Genomic DNA, 23,737 nt, shown 5'->3' on the forward strand with positions numbered 1-23,737 from the left:
GAACCCCAGAGGTCAAGGGTGAAGACAGAGCTAGCATTTGTTCCCGGGCCTGGCCGTCATCCAGACCCAGCCCCTGGCTCCTGGCATCCTGCTCTCGCTGCCCAGAAATCTGGGCAGGCAGGAGTCATGGGGTCTGTTCCCAGAAGGCCAGGGTGGCTGGGGGCAGGGCCAGGCACTGGACAAACAGATCAAAGGTGAGGCGCCCTGGGGCTCCAGACCTCGCCTAGTCAGCCGGAGGACACCGGGTGCACCATGAGGTGGGTGGAAGCCCCCAGGACCTCTTTGGCAGGCGTGAGGGCTGAGAGCAGGCCTCACCGCCCCTGCCCTGCACCGCCCTCAGGCTGCTGGTCTTCCTGGGCCTGCTGTGGGGCTCGGCGGCTGCGTCCTCAGGGCCACAGTGGCCCAAGCCAGTGTTCGGGCGCCTGGCATCACCCGGCTTCCCCGACCAGTACGCCAACAACCAGGAGCGGCGCTGGGCCCTGACGGCGCCCCCCGGCTACCGCCTGCGCCTCTACTTCACCCACTTCCAGCTGGAGCCCTCCTACCTGTGCGAGTATGACTTTGTCAAGGTGCCAGCAGGGCAGGCGGGGGGATGGGGCACCTGGAAGCAGGGTCTGACCTCGGAGGGCGGGAGGGCAGTCAGGCCTGGCGTTGCGCCTTTGCTCCCCATGACCCCCGACCCCCCCAGCTGAGCGCCGGGACCAAGGAGCTGGCCACGCTGTGCGGCTCGGAGAGCACGGACACAGAGCGGGCGCCTGGCAACGACACCTTCTACTCACCGGGCTCCAGCCTGGATGTCACCTTCCGCTCCGACTACTCCAACGAGAAGCCGTTCACGGGCTTCGAGGCCTTCTACTCTGCAGAGGGTGAGTGGGGGAGGAGGCCGGTTGTGGGGGCGGGATTCGGTCTCAGGCCAGACTGGTCCTCCCTTTGGTCTCCTCCCCACCCCCGCTCTGGTCCCTGAGGCTGGCTTCTTGCCAGACCAGCAGGAGAAGAGTGCACACCTGGTCTGACATCATCACAATGCAAATATCCCTAACAGGCCACGACCTCTGCTCTAGACTAAGCCCCAGGTGCTAAGACTGAATGCCCTTCTGTGCCAGGGACTTCTTCAGGGGCCCCTGTGATGCAAGGGCCAGGTGAGCCCATTTGCAGATGGGCAGGTGAAGCCCCGCCGGCCTGAGTGGGGCCTCTGCCTGTGGACTTTGATGCTTGATTTCAGATTCTGGCTCTTGCAGGGACTTGCTGTGTGGCCTTGGGCAAGTGGTTCAACCTCTCTGTTTGTCCTGAGGCTGCTCTAAGAGTTCAGTGAAACCTGTATAGAGGCTTACCCATCGGGTTCCCTTGCAGGCTGCTCCCTGTGCTGGCCTGGCTACGTGGAGCAGGACGCTTCACCTTCATTGGTTTAAAAAGGATGAAATTGAGGTCTCCCTCCACCTGTTGCAGGACGGCCACAGTGACCTTTGTTTGGCCTCTAGCACTTGGCCAGGCACGAGTCACCTCCATTCCCGAGGAGGCTCCTCTCAGGGCAGCTGTGAAGCTGGGGGCCTCTGAGCCCACGCCCGGGCTCAGTGATATCCCCTCTCCTTTCCTGCTGCCTGCCTGCCTGGCCCTCCCCCAGACATTGACGAGTGCCAGGTGCCCCCAGGAGAGGCCCCCACCTGCGACCACCACTGCCACAACCACCTGGGCGGCTTCTACTGCTCCTGCCGTGTGGGCTATATTCTCCACAGGAACAAGCGCACCTGCTCAGGTGAGCCACAGCTGGAAAGGGGAAAAGGGGGACACTATGCCTGGCCCAGCCCCCGCTCTGCCCCAAGATGCCACTGGATCCTCAAGGACATAGTTGCTCTGCCCAGGTGACTGGAGGGACCACTGGCCTTGGCCTTCTAGACACTTCTCCTAGGTGGTGGCCCCTCTTGGTCTTCTGTCCCCTCTCACCATCCACCCATTCATCCTCTACCCATCTGTCCATCTGTCCACTCACCCATCCATCCATCCATCTATCCATCTATCACCCATCCACCTATCCATCTATCCACCCATCCAACTATCCATCCATCTATCCACACATCCATCCATCCATTCACCAGTGTTCTCTAATTCCTCGCCCACCTCTGCCCTGTCCTTGGCTCACTCTCATCCCCTTCAGCTCATTCACTTGTGAGCCTGTGTTAGGCCCTCACTCTGTACCTGGCCAGTCAGTGCTCGCCCTCCCTGGGGTGGGGGGGCTCCAGGATGGAGGACTGGGGGGCCCCAGGCCTGCTTCATACAAGCGTCCCTACATGGAACCTCAGGGTGGGGGCAGGGCCTCCTCAAAGCTGCTGTTTGGTGCTCAGCCAGCCAACCCCTTTGTCCTCCACTGCCTGGAAGCCCCTCTGCACCTTTGCCAGGGGCCTGGATGGAAAACCAGCCGGCGCCCTGGGGAGTGAGCAGCCACATCCCTCGAAGCTGACCCTGCGCCTTCTGCTCAGCCATCCCTCCCCCATGTCTCTCTCTGTCTCTGTTCTCTTCCAGAGCAGAGCCTCTAGCCTCCCCTCCAGCTCCCGTCTGGGTTGGGCAAGTCTGCTGCTGCCTGCAGCCCCCACTGACCGCCCCCTCGGACCTAACAATAAATGTGGCTCCACCTCCACCTGCTGCCTGTCTCTGGGGGGACAGTGGGGAAGGGCCGTGATGTGCTCCCTGGCCTCTCTCCTCTTCCACCCTCATCTCAGTCTGAGGGGCCCCAGTTGGTGGGGCGGCCCCCTCCATGGGGCCACAGGTGTCTTTGGCAGAAGGGCTTGCTCTGCCCCAACCCTCGCTTTGATGGTGGGGCCTTGAGGTCCAGAGAGGGGCATAGGCTTGCCTGAGTTCCCACAGGGCAGCCAAGCTCTTGCTGCTCCCCTACCAGGAACCCAAGGACTGGGCTCGGAGCATCCTTGGGTCCACTTCCTGTTCAGAGGGCAAGTCAGGTCCTGTGTGTGCTGGGCTGGGGGAGCCTGACCTGGAGCAGAGAGGCCAGGGAGGTTTTGATGGATGGAAACTGATTGCCCATCAACTCACTGACAGGTAATCTGGTCCCCCATGTCTGGGGCTGACTGCCTCTGCACCTTGGGAAGCAGACACGTAGAAGAAGAAAGGCAGTGCTGGGCTCCTACTTCCTGAAATGTCCCCCCCACCACCACCACCTGGGGGAGAGGGGGCAGGACCCTCCCATAAGTGATGCTGACTTCCCTCTTCAAAGGCAGAATCAGCTGTTTCAGTGGGGAACGTGGGCACCAGACTCATCTGTGATCAATGTGGACTTGAACTTCCCTCAACTGCCCCCTTGTCTTGATCCAGGGAAGGTGGGCGGGGGGAGGGCCCAAGGGAGGCTGGGCTGGACTGGCCAGGCCTGGGGGAGATGAATTTGGGGGCTGCTAGAGTCAGGGGTGGGTGGGTGACCCTCAGCCCAAGGAGATATCCCTCCTCCCATCCACTCCCCACCCAATTCCTGGGGAATATGGAAAGTCTCCTTCTCTTCTCTTGGTGCCTCCTTCCCCCTGGGCAGATCCCACACCCTTCATTCCTGGAACTGGGACTCTGGCCCAGTGATCCCTGCAACAGAAGCCTTGGTCTAGGGCCCCCACCTTCCCTGGGGGTGTGAGTGCAGCCCCTGGAGAATGTGCATTCAAGTGTCGCCCGTGTCAGCTAAAGCCTGGAAGCCAGAGGAAGCCCCTCCCTAAACTGTCCCTTCAGCCCCTGGGTGGGGTGTCGTCTCTGGAGGGGCCTCTGAGGCTGGTGTCTGAGCTCGACCAGTAGCCAACCCAGGCTGCTGGGCCTGGCTCACTCTGCCTGTCCTCCCCGCTCTGCTCAGCCCTGTGTTCCAGCCAGGTCTTCACTGCCCGGTCTGGAGAGCTCAGCAGCCCTGAATACCCGCAGCCATACCCCAAACTCTCCAGCTGCACCTACAGCATCCACTTGGAGGAGGGATTCCATATCATCTTGGACTTTGTGGAGTCCTTTGATGTGGAGATGCACCCTGAGACCCTGTGCCCCTACGACTCTCTCAAGGTCTGCTTCCTCTGGCCCCCACCTCACCCTGGCCCGGTAGGTCCTGGGGTGACAGGTATCTCTCCATTTTCAGATTCGAACAGACAAGGCAGAATACGGTCCGTTCTGTGGGAAGACATTGCCCCGCAGGATTGAAACCAAGAGCAATACTGTGACCATCACCTTTACCACCGATCAGTCGGGGGACCACATGGGCTGGAAGGTCCGATACAACAGCACAGGTGAGGGCAGGTAGGGGCTCTTTCAGAAGCATCAAGGAACCACAAGAGATGGAACTGTTCCTGGCTGGGCCCTGGAAACTGGGAAGGGAAAAGTTTTCTTTAACCTGCTCAGTGTCCCTGGCTGAGTCTGAAAAGCAAACTGACAGGTTAATGGGAAAAAACATACTTGTTCATTTCATGTTAAGTGTTATGTGGCACTAGGGCTTCCCAGTGGCTCAGATGGTATGAATCTGCCTGCAATGCAGGAGACCTGGATTTACTTCCTAGGTCAGGAAGAGCCCCTGGAGAAGGGAATGGCATCCTACTCCGGCATTCTTGCCTGGAGAATCCCATGGACAGAGGAGCCTGGTGGGCTATGAAGGCACCTGTGCCATGTAAACTGTGGAGTGTGTGTGGAGTGTTAGCCACTCAGTCGTGTCCAATTCTTTGCGACCCCATGGACTACAGCATGCCAGGCTTCCTTGTCCATCACGAACTCCTGGAGCTTGCTCAAATTCATGTCCATTGAGTCGGTGATGCCATCCAACCATCTCATCCTCTGTCATCCCCTTCTTCTCCTACCCTGTGAAAGCCCAGCATCAGGGTCTTTTCCAATGTCAGTTCTTGGGATCAGGTGGCCAGAGTATTGGAGCTTCAGCTTCAGCCTCAGTCCTTTTAATGACTCAAATGTAGCCAGCCCTGTTTGTTAGGATTCTTCTTGGCATCCCTTTGTCTTTGGTCATAAGGCTTCCCTCTGAGTGTAAGGAAGACACCTTGTCACACAAGGGTCTTATAACCTGCTTCAGGGGAGAAGGGAGAGGCGAAGGGAGGAATACGGAAGGGTGTTGTCCCAAGGGCAAGGGCACTGTTATGTGCAAAAGCCCGTCTTTCTTGGTGTGAAGCTGCAGTGGGTGTGATGGGGTGGGCAGAGATGGGGGCTCCCGTCACAGAGGGTTTGGACGGGGCATCTGCAGCTGGGCATCTGCCTCCCTGATTCGCCTCCACCCTCCAGGCCTCTTGGGCTTTCCCCACCTCTTCCTCATGACAGATCCTCACACACTGGATGGTTCTTGGTACTACCTCCTTAGATGTAAGTCCAAGTCCCCCATCTTCTGGGCACTGACCACTGGATGTGACTGTCCCCCTGCGAGTTGACACTCTCAGCCAACTGGTCTCTCAGGATGTTTTTGGAAGGACCGAGTAACTGAACTGGAGAAACTCCAAAGCAGCCAAAGCCGTGCTGAGAGTGCAGGCTGAGGGTCAGGCTGCCCAGCTTGATGTCCCAGCTGTAGTGCCACCTGCTTCCTGGCCATGTGACACTGAGCCTCTTAAGGCAACTTTCCTAAGATGTAATGTCTCAATTATCCAATGAAGGATAACATCTCCGTGGAAAGGTGGGGGCTGGTGGGTTAATGTAGAAGGCATGGGGTGTGTGTGAAGGAGGTATTAATTTTTAAAATGAGGAGATTGGATTAACAAAGATTAACCTTTGGGCCACCTCTGTTGGACATGTGGGAAAGAATGAGAGCCTGGTCAGGAGGGCAGAGATCAGCACCTTGTGAAGCCCCTTTTTTTTTTTTTTTTGGATGTGGGCCATTTTTAAAGTCTTTATTGAATTCGCCACAATATTGCTTCTGTTTTTTGTTTTTTGTTTTTTTTTTGGCCCAGAAGCATATGGTATCTTAGCTCCCTGACCAGGGATCGAACCCATAACCCCCAGCATTGGAAGGTAAAGTCTTAACCACTGGATGCCCAGGGAAGTCCCAAACATTTCATTTTTTAATAGCCTTTTGCCTTCCTGTGTGTCAAAGTAATGAAATTTCTAAACCAGGAGTACTGGTTTCAGAGCGAGTAGGAGGGAAAAATCAGGTTTGCCAGGCCGGTGAGAAGGGGCTGGCACAAGGCCTGGCAGTGTGTGTGAAGGAGGGTGTGAGCAGGGCCCTGGCTTGGGATTAAGACAGCCTCAGGAAGCCCTGGGATGTCCCTGGAGACTCTGGGGCCTGCCTGGGACTGAGAGTCACCCAGAGACACAGAGATCAGCTGCTGGAGGAAGTAGGGGACAGGCAAATGGCCTGCGTGGGCTGAGGGGTGGCCTTGGGGGATTGTCAGCCATGGGGGATGGGCTGAAGCCATGGGGTGACAACAAGCCAGGGTTTGGAGGCCAAAGTGGAAGCCAGTCCTGAGCCCTGTGGGCACATGCTCATGAGGGACAGGAGAGGCTTCCCAGGTGCCAGTCTAGCTCTGAGCCACGAGGTCTGCTGGGAGGGCTCCCTGGCTGCAACCACCTCTTCAGTTCAGTTCAGTTCAGTCACTCAGTTGTGTCCGACTCTGTGACCCCATGAATTGCAGCACGCCAGGCCTCCCTGTCCATCATCAACTCCTGGAATTCACTCAAACTCAAGTCCATCAAGTCGGTGATGCCATCCAGCCATCTCAACCTCTGTCGTCCCCTTCTCCTCCTGACCCCAATACCTCCCAGCATCAGAGTCTTTTCCAATGAGTCAACTCTTCACATAAGGTGGCCAAAGTATTGGAGTTTCAGCTTTAGCATCAGTCCTTCCAAAGAAATCCCAGGGCTGATCTCCTTCCAGTGCTTATTCCCTGGTGATTCAGCCAGTTAAGAATCCGCCTGCAATGCAGGAGACCTGAGTTCACTTCCCAGGTCAGGAAGATCCCCTGGAGAAGGAGATGGCAACCCACTCCAGTATTCTTACCTGGGAAATCCTACAGATGGAGAAGCCTGGCGGGCTACAGTCCATAGGGTCGCAAAGAGTCGGACATGACTGAGTGAGTAACACTTCCTTAGCAAAGCACGTTTGTCTGTGCTTCACACTCAGTCCTCACAAAGCCCCAACAGGTGAGCAAAGTCTCATCAGGCTTATGGATGAGGAAACTGAGACTCTCTTGTGACTTAAATGCATGTGGTCCAGCTCTTCCCCCCCCCCCCCCCCCCCGTTACGTTCCCCAGTTCTCTGCAGTGTATGTGAGGCCCCTGGCGGGGAGCAGACACACCCTTTGCCATGACCATGCTCCCTTATTGCATGCCTGACTTTCTTTCCATCACTTTGGCTGAAGCCCAGGCCAGACAACAAATCCTAATTTGTACAATAAGCAACGGAGAGTTTAATCTTGCCTTTGATTTAAATCTTAAGAACTCTATCCCATTTGTGGCAAGCTCCCTCTACACATTAAGTGTTTCACTTATAAATCCAGAACTTCTAATTGCTCAATTCAGACTTGCCTGCTGTAGACCACAGCCAAACTCAAACGTTTGTCTCATTTCCTTGCTCAGCTCAGCCTTGCCCTGATCCATTGGCGCCACCTAATGGCCGCATCTCCCCTGTGCAAGCCAAATACATCCTGAAAGACCACTTCTCGGTGTTCTGCGAGACCGGTTATGAACTTCTGCAAGTAAGTTAATATAAAACTGCTAACTGCAACCACAATCATGACGGTTTTTAAACGAATCCATATTTACATCAGCAGGTATGTGAAAGGAAGATGGGAAAACAGCTGTTGTCAGCATGGTGGTTTCTTTTTCCTGTGATTAAACAATAAAATTCAAAGAAATGATACGTTTGCTAAGAGAAAGGGCTATAGAAAAATTTCTATCTTTAGGAATTCTATTTTAAAAAGACATTTAGTTAACTGCTTTGTTCACAGTAGTGCTGGTTCTCCCTGCTGCTCAGGTTCTCTCTAGTTGCAGCAAGCTGGGGGCTACTCTCTAGCTCCTGCGTGTGGGCTTCCCATCGTGGTGGCTTCTCTTGCTGTGGAGCACAGGCTCTCGAGGGTTTAATTGCTCTGCAGCATGTGGAATCTTCCCGGGACAGGGACTGAACCCACATCTTCTGCGTTAGCAGGAGGATTCTTAACCATCGAACCACCAGGGAAGTCCCAGAACTCTGCTATTTAAACAAGCTTTGTCTTGGGGAAAGCTGGTGATATAAATGAACACCTTTCTCAGTTCATACACATTACTGCAGCTCTTGGTAAAGCAGCTTAAATGTTTGCCGTTGTGCTCTATGTTATCACCTTGCATTAAATCAAACTCCTCCTCCTGGTCAAATGACCTTTATATGAAACAACTCCTGGGCCCACAAAAAATTAAATGGCCCTTGGAAACAGTATATTCTGCAGAGTTATAAACAGTGACCACTGTTAAGGGAGAAGGAGGATAATTTCAAAAAATGCTTAGTGTGTTGCTTTAGGGGCACAGGTAGATTAACATGTCCTCTTTATGTTCTTCAAAATTGTCACTGAATCCCAACGGTAAAAAGTAATAACACTGAAATGATAGCTGGCTATGCAATCCAGTCCTGTGGAAGGGGAAATAGTGAGACACTTTTCTCAATTTGCAAACTTCTGGGCAGGCTCTTCCCATAGCTCCTTGAACCACAAACCTGTTTAGTTTTTCTTTTGAAATGAACATCTATTTAACTAGTTTTTTCAACCATCATCTTTAAAGATTTATATATATATATATATATATATGTATTTTTTTTTGCCATGCCTCGTAGCTTGTGGTTCCCCGACCAGGGATTGAACCCAGTCCCTGGCAGTGAAACCTTTAAGTCCTAACCATAATCACTGGACTGCCAGGGAAGTCTTTTTAGTATTTCCTGTTCAGTCTCTGATGAAAGAAAAAAAAATCATCCTGATCTCCTTTGAAGCATAAAGCTTCTGTCAAAGCCACCTTCTTTCATTTAAAGTCTGTTTTAGAAAAATACCTCAATGTCAAAAATGTTCCTCTAAATGATATTAGCAATGGAACTGATTGAGAACACCCTTGTGAAGCTTAAGGAAGTATTTTAAATGACTTTCCTCCAGCTAATAGCTGCAGGCTAGAAAAATCCAGACACATTCATTCCATGCCTGATCAGGTTGACCTTCCCCAGACTTCTGACCATCACCCTTTGGCACTTAAAGAAATGGTGCAGCATCAGCAGGAACTCGAAAGCTGACATGTTCTTGGATTAAAATGGAAAGCAAAAACAGAAACTGCTGCAAGAGGTCAACACCTTTAAGAGACACACACATAGATGACATCACCAAGCACACAGATGTACCAAGGCAGCTGGGCTGTGTCACGTGGGTTCATCACCCTCCTTGGGAGCATCTCTCGAAACACTAGAAGAGGAACTACTATGGAGTGCTTTCATGATGAAAACAAGGAAATTAATACTCTCAATTCCTCTTTAGGGTAATTTACCCCTGAAATCATTTACTGCGGTCTGTCAGAAAGATGGCTCTTGGGACCGACCGATGCCAGCGTGCAGCAGTACGTACGTGTGACCACAACACCTGCAGCTGCTTCACTACTACTGCTTCTGGTCTTTTTAGAAAATTTTATTTATCAGGGCTTGAATTCTGTTTGCTTGTCTTACCCAGTGTTTAGGTGCACACTTAAGCAGTTAAAATGGGACCACGCTACTAGGAAAAGTATTTGCTTTAGTATATGCAAAAGCACTTTTCTAAGTGTAAAATACTCATAAAAGATGGGGAATAGAGAAAAATTAAACATTGTAATACTCATAATCCCACTGTATCAGAGTATAACCACTGTTGCTATTTTGGTGTATATCTCTTCAATTACATATATCACACATGCAAACATGTTCAGGCCACCACTTGATGCAGATAATTGTGGAATGTGTATGAATGTATATATACCTGTACATACAGACAGACATATATCCACATCAAACTGGGATGACACTGTCCATTACCATCTTGTGACCTGAGTCATGTATCTAATGAATTATGTTACGTGTTCAGTTCAGTCACTCAGCCGTGTCCGACTCTCTGCAACCCCATGGACTGTAGCACGCCAGGCTTTCCTGTCCATCACCAACTCCAGGAGCTTGCTTAAAGTCCGTCTATCAAGTTGCTGATGCCATCCAATCATCTCATCCTCTGTCGTCCCCTTCTCCTCCCATCTTCAATCTTTCCCAGCATCAGGGTCTTTTCCAGTGAGTTAGTTCTTCCCATCAGGTGGCCAAGAGTATTGGAGTTTCAGCTTTAGCATCAGTCCTTCCAACGAATATTCAGGACTGATCTCCTTGTAGTCCAAGGGACTCTGAAGTCTTCTCCAACAACCCCAATTCAAAAGCATCAATGTTAGTGGAAGTAACAAATTTACAAAACAAAAAAAAGTGAAAACCTCTCTTGCCCAAATCCTCAAACTACTGACACCTTTAGGACACTGGGGTCCATTCCTTCACATCATTATCTCCTATGCTATTCATACTAATGTATTTCACTACTACATACTTTTGAACCAAAGCAGGATTCTCAATCTGACTGCAATTTACCCTCCCCCTCCATAATTGCTGGGGTATCTTTCCACATCAATTTGAGTACTAACAGAGCTGCTCATTCTTATTAATGACTGTCTAGTATTCCACGAGAGCTGATTTTCAGTCCATGTGATCTTTATTTCCAGCTTTTTACCATTACACATGCTGTAGTTAATAACTCTGTATCTTCACATATCTTGTTCAAGGGTTTCTACAAAATTCCTGGGGGAATTTAAATATTTTCATCTCTAAAATTTATATTCCTGTCAGAATATACCACCAACATACTACCAATTTTTAGTTTAAAAACAGTAAGGAAGAGCTGGCACTGAAGGGAGTGAGAGGTGCGGGTGTGAGCCCCGATCCTGCCCCTTCTGTGGTTCTGGGCGTGTTACCTGTGGAGAAATTATAGACAAGCTGGACTAAGCACTTGGCACAGAGCCAGACACACTGCGATTAAGTGGCTGAAAACCAAGTACGATTTCTTAAGTATCCACAGAAATACATCAACAGTTTTTTATTGTGCACAAAACTATGATTTTTAGACTGATACCACTTTCTGAGAAACTGGTTCGTTATTTCACATTAATGTCCAAGCAGGTATGAATTCCAACCCAAACTCAAGGTAGCATGACTTCTAGGTCTTCTAAAAAGCTAAGGATCATAACAAGCTGAGTCCTTCAGTCTTCAAATTGCACCAGTTTACATGGAGCCAGACTGTACCTGCCGCCTGCATGCCGTGCTGTTTTCTTCTGTCGCTATTTTGTTGCACGAGATTTCAACAAATGCCAACCACTTTTTTTTACATGTGAGAATGCTAAGGAAGTCCAAGTGGTTTCAAATCCCATTCCTTTAGGGAAAGCATCCTACCTCCTTGCCCAGGGCCTTCACTTCCATCTAGCTGTTTAGCGAGAGATAGGAAAGAGTGACGCTTTAAAACCACACTTAAGGTGATGCTCATTTTCAGAGATGAAATAATGTCCACCTTGAACATGCCTTCAGGTTACAGCACGACACAGCCAACCACCATCACAATCTCCACACATCATTTTAATGTTAGAATTCAGTACAAACGGACTTCCCTCTCCCATCATTTATTAGTTGTGGACTGTGGCCCTCCTGACGATCTACCCAGTGGCCAGGTGGAGTACATCACAGCTCCTGCAGTGACCACGTACGGGGCTGTGGTTAAATACCGCTGTAATGAGTTCTACGCAATGACAACCGACGATGGTAAGCAAACTAGTCCAAGTTGGGGGTGAGTAATATTTGGAACCTAAGCTTTCATGATCTGAAAATAAACTTACCCAACATTTTTGGCTAAGGCTAGGCAAAAGATTAAAAGGCACATCTCCCACCTGCTAAGTGAAATATTGCAGCTGAAGTGACTTTAATGTCAATTTGCAAGAATCTGAAAACAGATCTTATCTAGTAAATGACTACCACAAACACACAATATATTCCAAATGGTTTAATTTAACAAGCCAAAACCTTATCATTAAGCACTTGAGATCTTGATACATATTCAAGTTACACATCTAAAAGGTTTCCACTTTGCAAGCAAACATGGTAATGCAGAGACCTCCTATTTATGAAATCATGTAAAACGGTTATTCAGACACCTCTATTTCCCACTGATGCTCAAGAATCAACATTTTTCAAGGGGGTATTCAAGCAAATGACAACCACCTTTTACATGCAGTTAAACATTTTTGTTTTTCCAATGATTTGCAGGTAAATATGTGTGTGAGGCTGATGGATTCTGGACGAGCTCCAAAAGAGAAAAATCACTCCCAGCCTGTGAGCCTGGTAATGGATACATTTATACAAGAGATTTGTAATTGATGGAATGTAGAACTGGGTAGAAGACAGTAAGTAGCGCTTTAGCTGTGTAGGCAGAAATGTAATTTCAGCACTTGGCTCTTAGACCAACTTATTATTTCCAAATAATATGTTCTCATTACCCCTTTCCATGTGGAGAGGTTTGTTAGGTGCTGACTGCATCAGTCATTTGACTATTTTTGACCTTACAACTAGGCAAGCATAAAAAATTAAATGATACTTAAAATTATCTTGAACCATTTATACATTTATAAACATGAGTTTTTCTGTTACTTTTCTTCTCTACAGAAATGCTATTAAAACCCAAAGCTAATAACCTCATTATTTCCCTAAGCAATTGTTTCCAATGACATCTAGTTTTTAAACATTAATGCAACTTGCCTTTTAATAGTACTCAGAAAAAGTTTTTACCAGAATTGGCTCTGAAGATATAGTTGACAAAAAAGAAAAAAAAAATCAGAAAAGTAATAATATATCCATTACCAGTTAGTCTCAGTTGACACAATGTTTATAAGCTTTCATAAAGAGTATTCTACCACAGCAGGAAACATATTTGCTACATTAATAAGCATATTTAGTTAGCAATATATAGTAAAGTCTAGTGTCTGGAAGGAACAACTAGACCAGAAATAATTTCTGAACCTGAAGGTTCCTGGCTACAACTGTAACATTCTCATTTTTAAAACATTTGAATGTTCAAAGGTGAAAGTAGTCTGCAAATCCTATGATATCGACCCTAGTTTCTGCTTTCCCAGAACTACATGGTAGATATCCCATTTTACAAGCAGGAAAACAGAAGCAATGGAGAGGTTATTTACTTTCACTTCCTGCACACACCAGCTCAGACAACTCCTGTTAGCCTTACCAAACACATTCCCAGTCCTGAGACCAAGTTACTTTGGCGAAACAAATTAGTTTCTACATATTAATTTTCACTCACTTCATTTTCTGAGGAGCTAAAAAATACCAAATGGTTTTATCGGATCTTTGAACAATGTTTTGAGCAGTAAAACATATACACTATACTCACTTGCCTGTACAGGTGGACAAACACCAATTCGTGTGATGCAATTTTTGGCTGACATTAAACATGAGTAATTGATAACTCCAAAGTGGTAATAACTGGAGAAAAACACCATCAGGTTTCTGTAAAGGCTCTATACATCTGCTTCTTTCCCCAGTGTGTGGAATATCCACCCGTACTACAGAAGGTCGTATATATGGAGGACAAAATGCAAAGCTTGGTTACTTTCCTTGGCAAGCGCTGTTACTAGGTAAAACTATGGCAGCAGGCGCACTTCTGCATGACAACTGGGTCCTCACAGCTGCTCATGCTGTATATGACCAAAGAGAAGACGCTGCCTCCCTACAGATTAGAATGGGTGCCCTGAAGAGAATATCACCTAATTATACACAAGCCTGGGCCGAGGCCATCTTTATACACGGAAGTTACATTCATGATGCCGGTTACGATAACGACATAGCACTGATTAAACTGAAGAACAAAGTTGTAATCAACAGCAACATCATGCCTATTTGTTTGCCAAGAAAAGAAGCGGAATCTTTCATGAGGACAAATGACATTGGAACTGCATCTGGATGGGGATTAACCCAAAGGGGGTTTCTTGCCAGAAATCTAAAGTTTGTTGACATACCAGTTGTTGACCATCAAAAATGTACTGCTGCCTACGAAAAGAAGTCCTATCCAGAGGGAAGGGTAACTGATAACATGCTTTGTGCTGGCTTGCAAAGTGGGGGCAAGGACAGCTGTAGAGGTGACAGTGGGGGGGCGTTGGTGTTTCTAGATAATGAGACCCAGAAGTGGTTTGTGGGAGGAATAGTGTCATGGGGTTCCACTAATTGTGGGGAAGCAGATCAGTATGGGGTCTACACCAAAGTCATAAACTACATTCCCTGGATCAAGAGCATCATTAATAGTAATTTTTAACTTTGTGTCTTCAGCTAGTACGTGATTCTTTGTTTTAAAAAATACCCATAAAAGATCTTAGTGGCAAACTGACCTGAGAAATGTCAACAGGAGCGCTGCCATTCCACCCTAACCGAACCCGACTGCACGTGAGCCTGCCTTTCAGGCCCGTGTCCACTAGCCACTCTTCCACTACTTAACTCAAGGGGACATAAGCCACTGTAGCGTTACTTGTCTTGTCTTGGCCAATCCATTACAAACTCATGGATTAAATCTGCATTTACTTACTTAACAAAGTCCAGTGTCTTTTTCTACTCTCCATTTGCATTTCTATGAAGTTTCCTGTTCATGTTCTTTAACTATTTTTGTATTTGTTTTTACTGATCTGAGAATGTTATATATTACAGCAGTATTGGTTCAGGAGTTACTCTGAATGTTTTTCTTGGGTAGATAAATTGGAAATAGCAACACTTTGGCCTATGTATAGACTGATTTCCATGTTAAAACCAACACTATAATTTTTTAATTATAAAAAACTGCCAAACAAAGAACACAAATGGCACTATTTCACATTATCAAAGACAACAGATTTTCTAAAGGACCATTTGGCAATATATCTCACAAGTCTTAAAAGCATGCATAGTCTTTGACCTGGTAATTACAATGCTAAGATTTTAATTTAGCTGTGAGATTATTCCTAGCGCTTGGAAATAACCTAAATAATGTTCAAATTCAGAAGACAGTTGATTCAAAAGTGGCATTTCCATAAGATGAAATACATTAAAAATAAGTGGCGGTATTACTGATAAATGTAATGTTTTTTTTTCTTACCATGAACATGAAATACTTGGGCACACTTAAAAAAAATAAATTACAGATCGTACAACAGCTGAGTACAGAACTTAAATACACAATTAAGAGTTGCTCTCCTAGTAATTAACAACAAAAAACTATTCTAATTATCACATACATCTGAATTACTATGTACTTAACATCTTTCCTAAGGACAAAATTTAAGCCCTGACCCAACCTTAAAACATTTCATTTAGTTGGCCTCCCTAAAAAGTTTTAATATCTAACACTCAATAAAATTTCTCATTCTAGCCAAAGAGTCACCATTATTATGTAGAAATTCACTGTGATTTCAACTAACTTCTCTTGTACATATAAAGTGCAACTTCTAGAGGCTCACTTTTTAAAGGTAACTTTCCAGCATCTTTGTCACATAAATAAAAAAAGAAACTGTATTTTTCCAGTAAGACTCCAGACACTAAACTGTGGTGGCAATGAAAATTTTTATTCAACTGGTTCAAAAAAGTTTTTAGAATGAATGCATTTAGATGACCAAATAGACTTTAAAAACAAATCTTTGCCAAATAGTTTACTTCTAAACTTCAATTTTTTTTAAGGGTAGAATTAAATACCCATAGCTATGTAGTACCATAAACATGTTAATAGAAGGCTACTCAACACTGAAAGCCTTCTAAGACTGGTAACTAGATTTACACAAGTGTAAATAAGGGATTAAAACCATGCCATTGACAAAGTTAACTTACCCCTGGGCTTCTTGAAGGCTTGTCAGTTTAGTCTTTGGAGGTCCCCGAATACCATTTTAAGTGTTACCATGTTACTGCTGCTGAGTAATAGTGCAAGTGCTAAAATGCAAAATTCAGATGGTACAGGGTTTGGAAATCATGCAATTTAGATGCAGAAAAAAAAAAAAAAAAACAACGCAAGATCCTTTACAGAGGAAACTGAATAAAACAATGTGGCGACCATAAGCCTAAAAGATGACTTCATTTATAAAAGTTTAAAACACATTAACTTTCAAAATGACAAACCTAGTTATCATAATCTAATTAGATAAGGGCATTAGGTAAATTATCAACACAAAAACTGTTACATTCTTCCACTAGAAAAGGAGCTGACTCTCACAGAAGTTAGTTACATTTTAAGTACAATAGAGAATCAATATATTATTGCTTTTACATACTTAACAATGCACCGTGAGAGTCTTGAGTTTTGTAGATTTATTCGACATTATTCTATTTCCCCACCTTTGGAAGACAAAGCCCCTTCCACTTAACACTTCCACAGACAGACAACCCACCCTGCTAGTTCTTAAAGCTATCAGGCTTCTTAATGGATTTCAGGCACAAGATAATTTGTGGTTTCTTCTACTTTATCCCTATTGCAATTAATTCCACTTTTCAAATCCCCAACTAGAAAGGTGCTGATATTCCCTTCATTTCAATTGATAGGCTTTGCTACAAAGCATTTTAAATTAACATTGCTTTGCCCACTCCTTCAAATAAAAATATTTTTAGAAGGATGATTTCCCAATGGAGATTTATACAGGCCATGTAAATAGAACATCACCCAAATGCACAGAGGCACTAAGAAAAAGCTGGAGGGTACTGCTTACCATTTTAGGTGCGGTCACCCAGACTTATTAAAAACTAGATTTGAAAAAACAAAAAACAAAAAAAACTTTTCACTTTGGACAATGCAAGAACAAATAGCAATTAAGTCTGGGTATCAGGTGTCAATGCATGACAGGTGATGAATCCATTTGACTTGAGACAACTTTTCAAATAAGTTTATTTGAAGCAAAATAAACTACTGCCAAGAAACTTTATGAAAGTTCCATCTCAAAAGGGTCAAAAAAAGGGGAATTAACTGCTATGAATTCTTTGCATTCAGGGCTGCAAAACAAAGACACATATTATTTAAATCAGTTTTATTTAAGAATTTCCAACAGTGACAACTCTTATAAAAAGCATCCAAGCACAGGACACAGAACTGCAGCAAACAGCATTCTTATGGGTAGCTAACAGACATGAGAACTTCCACCCTGCTTTGAGACACCCCGAGCTCACTGGTGAACTCTGCTTCCAAGTACTCCTGCAAAGCACACCACAAGCTCAGTCCATGTTCTCAACCCATCAGCTTCAGTTCACATTACCACACTTACAGATCAGTAACAGAAGAGAACACACACCATACAGCATTCACAGCAGTTGACAAAGGGGTAGGGGAAATACAAGTATCGTTTCACTTAACACATTCAGCTAACGTGGGTCATCTAAGAACAAAACTCACTTAAAAGTCTTCCAACAGATGTGGATGTCCTTTGAATGCAAAAACATTCGTACGTTATTTGCTATCCTTGCTCTCTGCACACTCTCTCACCAAAGCCACAGGATTGAGAGACACATCTCGCCAAGTTAAAAAATATCCATTATGCACCACCAAGTCTCTGCACGCGCTCTCTCCTTTTCTCGCTCATACTAGCCTCTCATGCCTCGGCACCACCATCAATCCCACACAAGGTTTCAAAAGTTCAAACAGCCTTCTGGTTCCATATCACAGCCTTGCGTTCATAGCGTTGATACGACTCCATGAAATAAAGAGTAGCGGATAAAAATGGGACACCCACCGTCAAAGACGCAGCCTGCGCAGCGTGATGGCGAGTTCTTGAATGAGAAAGCATGTAGACAGAAGTATTCCTATGGCAGAATATTTACAGCACTACTTTCAATGAAGTGCTTCTTCCATAAACATTTGAAATGAGATGAACTGCAGAGATTAAATGAAGGCTTCATATTGTACTTTTGTATATGAAGGGAGACAAGTGTTAAAACAAAAACAAAAACAAAAAAAACAGAAGAACCAAGCACTGTGACACCATGATCTCCAAAGAGGAGATTTTCCTAAGGAAAAAAATCCATATGGTGGGGTTCAAATTAAAACAAGGAGAAAAGAATGTAGTTCTAACCAATGGTTTCCATTTTGAACATGCAAAGAATTCACTTGACAAGTCCAGGGATAAAATATTACAGGAGAAACCCTTTGATATCAATTGTAGTGTGTTGGTTTACCAATCAGGCAAACAGCGGTTCACGTTCAAACACTCAATATTTCAACCCTTTATGTAACAAAACTTATAAAATTCCTTTAGCTCTTCCTCTTTTTCTAAAGAAAAATGTCAAAAATACTGCTGAATATACTCCACACTGAACAAACCAATTTTGAAAATTCTTACATGTTATTTTACAATATACTTACCATGAGTTTAGAAAAATTTGAATTCCCACCAGTATACCAACTAACCATAACCCAATGTCTACATTCCCCAGCCAGAAGACTTAGAATCCATGCTAGAGCCAAAGCCTCCGTTAAAACCACTGCCTGATCCTGCATTTGATGCCGATCCCCAACCAATCGCTGCACCTGAATTAGAACCACTGTAAGAGTTATTTCCAGAACCAAAAGCCTGATTTGGCTCCCTCTGCATGTTGCCTTGGCTTTGGTTATTACCTGATGGGCCAGACTGGTTCTGCTGACTGGCTAACATGCCCATCATACCCCAGCTGCTCTGCAGAGCAGCCTGAGCTGCAGCCATCATTGCTGGGTTAATGCTAAAAGCACCAAAGTTCATCCCTCCACCCATATTACTACCCTGATTGTTTCCCAAACCCGCTCCACCCCCTCGACTATTTCCAAATCCACCCTGATTCCCAAAGCCACCTGGATTACCACCAAATCTTCCACTTCTTTCTAACTGTCTATTGCTATTGTGCTTAGGTTCAGCATTGGATATATGTACGCTGATTCCTTTAATGATCAAGTCCTCTCCACAAAGAGACTGGGCAACCTATAAAAAATAAGGGATGTAAATAGAGGAGATTAAACAATTGATTCACACAAAGTAGCAATAAAACTTAGATTTCAAGCCATCATCTACGCTGGAGAAAAAAATCAGCAAGGAGCACTGATTTCACTTAAACCCATAAAACAGCCTTTAACTTTAGTAATGGTAGCAGGGATTTTTCCGTTCATTTTCAAAGGATGTGTAACACTCCCACTTAAATGTCACATATTAAAACTATACCTACGGGGTTTATCACAAATATTCAGGCCCAAATACAGGGTCAGAGAGCTTAGCTAAAAAGGATGGTAATTAACTGGAAGGGCAACGTTCAACAGAAATTACCTAACTAACTGGGGCAAAGTTATTAAGAGAAAAATACCTGATCATCTGCAAACGTAACAAAGGCAAAAGCCCTGAACGGTTTGGGGATGAAGACATCTACCACTTCTCCGTACTGGCAAAAGAACTGCCGCAGTTCATCAGCAGTCATGTCCTCTGTACAACGCCCAACAAACACCTTTCTGCTTCTCAAAGGCTCATCTGGGCTTTGCTGATCAAATCGAAAGGAAGAAAACCATCAGAAATATTTTACAAGCCATGAAAACAGCATTCTGGTGGAGGATGTCACACAACCTATCTGCCTTTTCTTTAGGTGAGTGCTTAAAAAGTAGGTACATTCTTTCTTTTTTGTATTAGCACATCTCCTTCTTTTAAGACTTCAATGCTTTAAATGTTAAAGCTGATGAAAGTATATTTCGATTAAGGAAAGTTGATGAATTAGAAATGTCCTGGCAAAAAGGATAATGTTCCAAATAAGCCAGTCTTGCTTGCTTGGAATAAGTAAGGCTTTTGTAACAAGATCAACATATTCTAATTGTCTTTGTTAACACTAACAAGATCAACATATTCTTTGTTCACATGTAACTATGTAAGAAATTGCTAATTCATTAAAAATAACAAGAGAAAGAATAAAATGAATGTTTTATTTTGGAGGCGCAATAAACTATTTCAAACAAATATATAAAATATTCAGCATGCATTAAGGTCCTGAGACTTTTAACAAAACATTTCAAGAACACACCCTGCCACATTTTCCAACTGTAATGTTTTATTTTACAGTGTCTTTTAAGTAAGTTTGTCACCACAAATGGCCAAAGCAGAGAAAACAGAGAAAGTACCTTAGAATTTGGAAGTTTACAGTCACACCATCGTCCATCTATCATATGTCGTTGTGACATTACTTTCACCTGGGTTTCATATTCCGTGAAGCGAACAAAGCCAAACCCTTTTGAATGACCAGTTTTAATATCCTTCTTGACCTAGAAAAAAAATCATTTAAATTCACTAAATCTACACACACATATAACCAACCCAGAGTACACACATGAAGGGAAATAGTATAAACCAAATTTCTTTTCAGCACGCATTATGTATACATATAATAAATATTAAAAATATCACCTACTGAACATGAAGGGTAGCATCACCAAAACAAGGAATTCTCGACAGTCATTCACTGAAAAACTGTTAAGTGAAATCAAAGCTTACCTGAACCATAAGAACTTCTCCAAAGGTACTGAAGTAATCTTTCAGATCCTGTTCAGTTGTTTTCCATGGGAGACCCAACACTATTAAATCAGATGTTTTCTGGACCGCTCTTTTCACTTTCACTGCTGATGAAGCATCAGTTTCATCCATTTTTCTTTTGTTATCTAAACAAAATGAGCAGAAATCTTTCAGAACATTCGTTTAACACTTTAAACACTTCACCCCCTTCATGCAGAAATGAGAAACAAAAACATTCTAGGAATAGTAAGACACTGGAAACTTCTGGTAAAAGGTGACATTAGCGCTCGTGGACAGAATAAGGCTTAAATAAGCGGCTTGGTTGCTTTTCTGGAGCCAATCTGGGGATTCTAACCTCTGGTTCTGTAACAGCTCAAGATTACAGCTGTATGTTCTTCCCTCTCAAAAGATGTATCAAAACAAAAGTTCCTTTATTTTCACTTTAAAATACATTTAAGGAAGAAAAAAAAAACAGGTTGAAAAACCATGATGCTATCTTTGTGCCTATTAAATATATTTCCTTGATTATTTTAATGTCTATAATCTGACTACCAAAAATTAGCAACTGTAATCTCCAGTTATAGATTTTTAAGGCTGATTTCAGTTTTTCTGTTTCGTTCCAAACTTTCAACATCAAACTCACATTAACTTTATAATAGCACAAACTTAAGGTTATTAAAAAAAAAACCAAACCAGTATTTGGAAGGGCAGAGAAACTCAATGACGTATGGACAAAAGACAGATCATTTTTGGAAGTAGCGTTACGTTCACAGCAAAATTGAGGGAGGCAGACTTCCCATATCCCTTCCCTCTACATAGGCAGAGCCCCACCCCATTATCAAAATCCCCTATAAGGGTGGTACACTTGTTACAACTATGAACCTACATCAATATATTACTATCTAAATGACATTTCAAATTTGGGTAAATATTTATCTACAATCAATGGATCAAGAAACTGTAGACTAAAAGAAACCAAGTTGATTTTAGTAAAATTTTTCTTGATACATGAGAAAATTTGAGGCAACATCTTAAATATTGACAAAATAGTACACCTTTGTTGCAATATAAAGTTATAATAAAAGTAAGAAAGATCTATCAACTAGCACGAAGTACCTATTGATAAAATGTACTTAGTTCCTTGGCACACTTCTAAATCTTCATGCTTCCTTTGAGATTAAAACCATCAGTGAAAAGACACAGTGAGAATAAGCCCAGACCTAACACTATAATTAGGACTGAACTAATTCAAGACTTGGGCTATTGCAACTGATGTTCACTTAAGGGGGAAAAAAAGGGGGTAAGATTAGTGGAATGGATGAGGTAGCTTGCAAGCATTAAGAACAAACCAAAATATGGAGGCACTTCAGAAGACTATTTTCAACAGACTGATAGAACTGCAAAGCATTCTTAATTTCTTAAATTTGGCATTAGTTCAGTAGAATTAGTGCGGATAATTATTTAAACACATAGTTTTAAAAACATGTTCTGTATTCCAATTCTCACTTATTTAGTGGTCTTCCAAGCTTGCCTGATAGTAACTTTTAAAGAAATATTTGGGCAATAGAAGATGGTTCACCAGGAAGAGACCATGAGCTATGCTTGAGAACGATACAAACCTATACTTTAGCATCACTGCAAAACCAAATGGCAACAAACCTTTGGGATAGTTGACAACATATACCAGATTCCCCCAGCCAGCATCGGGGGCGTGCAGAATTCCTTCTACCAGACGGACACCTCTCATACACTGAGACACTGGATTCCGGTAGCGCAGCCCACATGCCCCTGGAAACTGGGCTGTAACCGTGGACAGCAGCACTGTCCCATCGTCTTCCGATGGTATTTCAATGGGCTCGTCATTCTCATCTTCGGTTACCCGAATATATTCAGACATCTTTGTTTCTCTTAAAGGGAAAAGATATACAAATGACTTAACAAAGTAACTGTTTCCTTATCCCAGCTGATTTATACCACTACGTCACTGTTTTGTGACTTCTAAAAAAATTCTCGGGTCTTTGGATTCTTACAGGTGTTGGTTATCCCCGAAAAACGAGGCAGTGAAGGCAAGGATAGCTATTAAAATGTAATGCCTCGCTAGTTCATTAAGTATTTGATGAATGCCTACTGTAAGTGCTGCCACTGTGAAACTAGTCTCAGATGGCATGCTAGTGGCAAGGCGGGGGGGCGGGGTGGGGAGAAGGGGGAAAGCAGGAGAAAGATCGAAAGTACTTATTTTATTACAATCGTGATAAATACTACTAGAAAGTAGTCTGAGGGTGTTTGGGGAGAACCTAAGCTGGTTGAGATGTGTGTGTGTGTACAGTGGTGTCAAAGTGACTTCCCTAAGCAAGCGATGCAGAAGCTGTCTTGAGGACTGAATAGGAGCAGTAAGCCAGCCGAAGAGAACAACGGAAAAGTTCCTCCCTGTTCCAGACTGTGGGGTGTCCAGAGGCTCTCCAAACTTGAGCCGCAGGGACAGCGGCGACAGGTCCTTCGCGACGCGGGCCGCCGCCTCCCAGAAGCCAGTGCGTGACAACCGAGGGAGGAGTTTCTAAGCGCGGCCGGGGTGGGACCGCTGGGCTATCAGGCCCTAAACTCCGTCCCGGTGCAAAAGTACGAAGGCACAAAGCAATACCCGCGCCGGGAAGCCAGGCCAAACCGCTGCCTCGGGCCGCACGGCTGCGTGGGCCCAGCACCCCAGCTCAGACGCCGGCTGCCACCCCGCGCCAGGCCCTAACGTCGCTCCCACGCGAGTCCGCTCCGGCAGGACCAAGCAGGCCTGGTCCCACGACTCCCTTTCCGGGGCGGAGGCCGCCCCATTGCGGGAACTAAGGCACACAGAGCGTCCTTAGTGAGAAGCATCTGCAACTCACCCGCTAGGCCGCTGCTAGGAAGCCCGACAGGGAGACTGAAGCAGGGAGGAATCCAAGAGCAGCCCAGCTACCACTTCGCTCCCACAAAATGGCGCTAGGGCCGCCTCCTCCCCCCTCCGGCCATCGTCCTCTCCCACCGGATTCCCGTCCGCAGGTGGGGGGGACCGCTGCACAGAGACAACGACCCTCTCCCCAGAGAAGCAGAAATCCCCTCCCTGCAGTCTGAGCACAGGGAGTGAACTTGAAGGCTATAAGGAGGCCAGCACCTAGGCCAGAAAGGCTAAAAATGGAAAAATGTAGACGGGTAGGCTTTTACCTCCCCCACGTAGCGTAATAGATGGCTT

At 45.1% G+C, this 23,737-nt stretch overlaps 2 protein-coding genes across 8 annotated transcripts; one reads left to right on the forward strand and one right to left on the reverse strand.

The window, feature by feature from the left end:
• Window positions 1–214: 214 nt before the first annotated feature.
• MASP2 (MBL associated serine protease 2) lies at window positions 215–15,107 on the forward strand. Of its 3 annotated transcripts, XM_027975647.3 has the most exons (11): window positions 215–257; window positions 341–569; window positions 689–866; window positions 1,622–1,753; window positions 3,836–4,032; window positions 4,106–4,253; window positions 7,525–7,643; window positions 9,432–9,510; window positions 11,630–11,761; window positions 12,263–12,337; window positions 13,552–15,107. In XM_027975647.3, exons 1-11 carry the CDS (start codon window positions 253–255, stop codon window positions 14,316–14,318), a joined length of 2,061 nt encoding a protein of 686 aa, XP_027831448.1. In that variant the 5' UTR covers window positions 215–252; the 3' UTR covers window positions 14,319–15,107. The 3 variants fall into 3 exon arrangements, with proteins under 3 accessions (XP_027831448.1, XP_042113199.1, XP_027831447.1); XM_042257265.2 differs by having other exon boundaries at window positions 12,263–14,593; XM_027975646.2 differs by lacking the exons at window positions 3,836–4,032; window positions 4,106–4,253; window positions 7,525–7,643; ... (2 more) ...; window positions 12,263–12,337; window positions 13,552–15,107 and adding an exon at window positions 2,518–2,632.
• TARDBP (TAR DNA binding protein) lies at window positions 11,985–23,483 on the reverse strand. Of its 5 annotated transcripts, none has more exons than XR_003590934.2 (8): window positions 23,394–23,483; window positions 22,177–22,424; window positions 20,500–20,663; window positions 20,130–20,270; window positions 19,331–19,501; window positions 17,737–18,954; window positions 16,723–16,756; window positions 11,985–15,952 (listed from the first exon to the last, which is right to left on the reverse strand). XR_003590934.2 is itself a non-coding variant. In XM_027975644.2 (6 exons), the coding sequence occupies exons 2-6, from the start codon at window positions 22,412–22,414 to the stop codon at window positions 18,424–18,426; spliced, it is 1,245 nt and encodes a 414-aa protein (XP_027831445.1). In that variant the 5' UTR covers window positions 22,415–22,424; window positions 23,394–23,483; the 3' UTR covers window positions 11,985–18,423. The 5 variants fall into 5 exon arrangements, 1 of the variants encoding a protein (XP_027831445.1); XR_009595832.1 differs by having other exon boundaries at window positions 16,723–17,002; XR_003590932.2 differs by having other exon boundaries at window positions 11,985–17,002.
• Between the last annotated feature and the right edge of the window lie 254 nt (window positions 23,484–23,737).

The sequence above is a fragment of the Ovis aries genome, chromosome 12, assembly GCF_016772045.2.
Source record: "Ovis aries strain OAR_USU_Benz2616 breed Rambouillet chromosome 12, ARS-UI_Ramb_v3.0, whole genome shotgun sequence".
In the NCBI taxonomy this organism is placed as follows: domain Eukaryota; kingdom Metazoa; phylum Chordata; class Mammalia; order Artiodactyla; family Bovidae; genus Ovis; species Ovis aries.

Coding starts and splice junctions, on each gene's coding strand:
- MASP2 (XM_027975647.3), top strand. Junction 867..1,621: donor GGCCTTCTACTCTGCAGAGG/GTGAGTGGGGGA, acceptor GCCCTCCCCCAG/ACATTGACGAGTGCCAGGTG. Junction 4,033..4,105: donor GCCCCTACGACTCTCTCAAG/GTCTGCTTCCTC, acceptor CTCCATTTTCAG/ATTCGAACAGACAAGGCAGA.
- TARDBP (XM_027975644.2), bottom strand. CDS start 22,414: ATGTCTGAATATATTCGGGTAACCGAAGATGAGAATGACGAGCCCATT. Junction 20,664..22,176: donor TGTTGTCAACTATCCCAAAG/GTTTGTTGCCAT, acceptor CATTTTGTTTAG/ATAACAAAAGAAAAATGGAT. Junction 20,271..20,499: donor GAGAAGTTCTTATGGTTCAG/GTAAGCTTTGAT, acceptor TTTTTTTTCTAG/GTCAAGAAGGATATTAAAAC.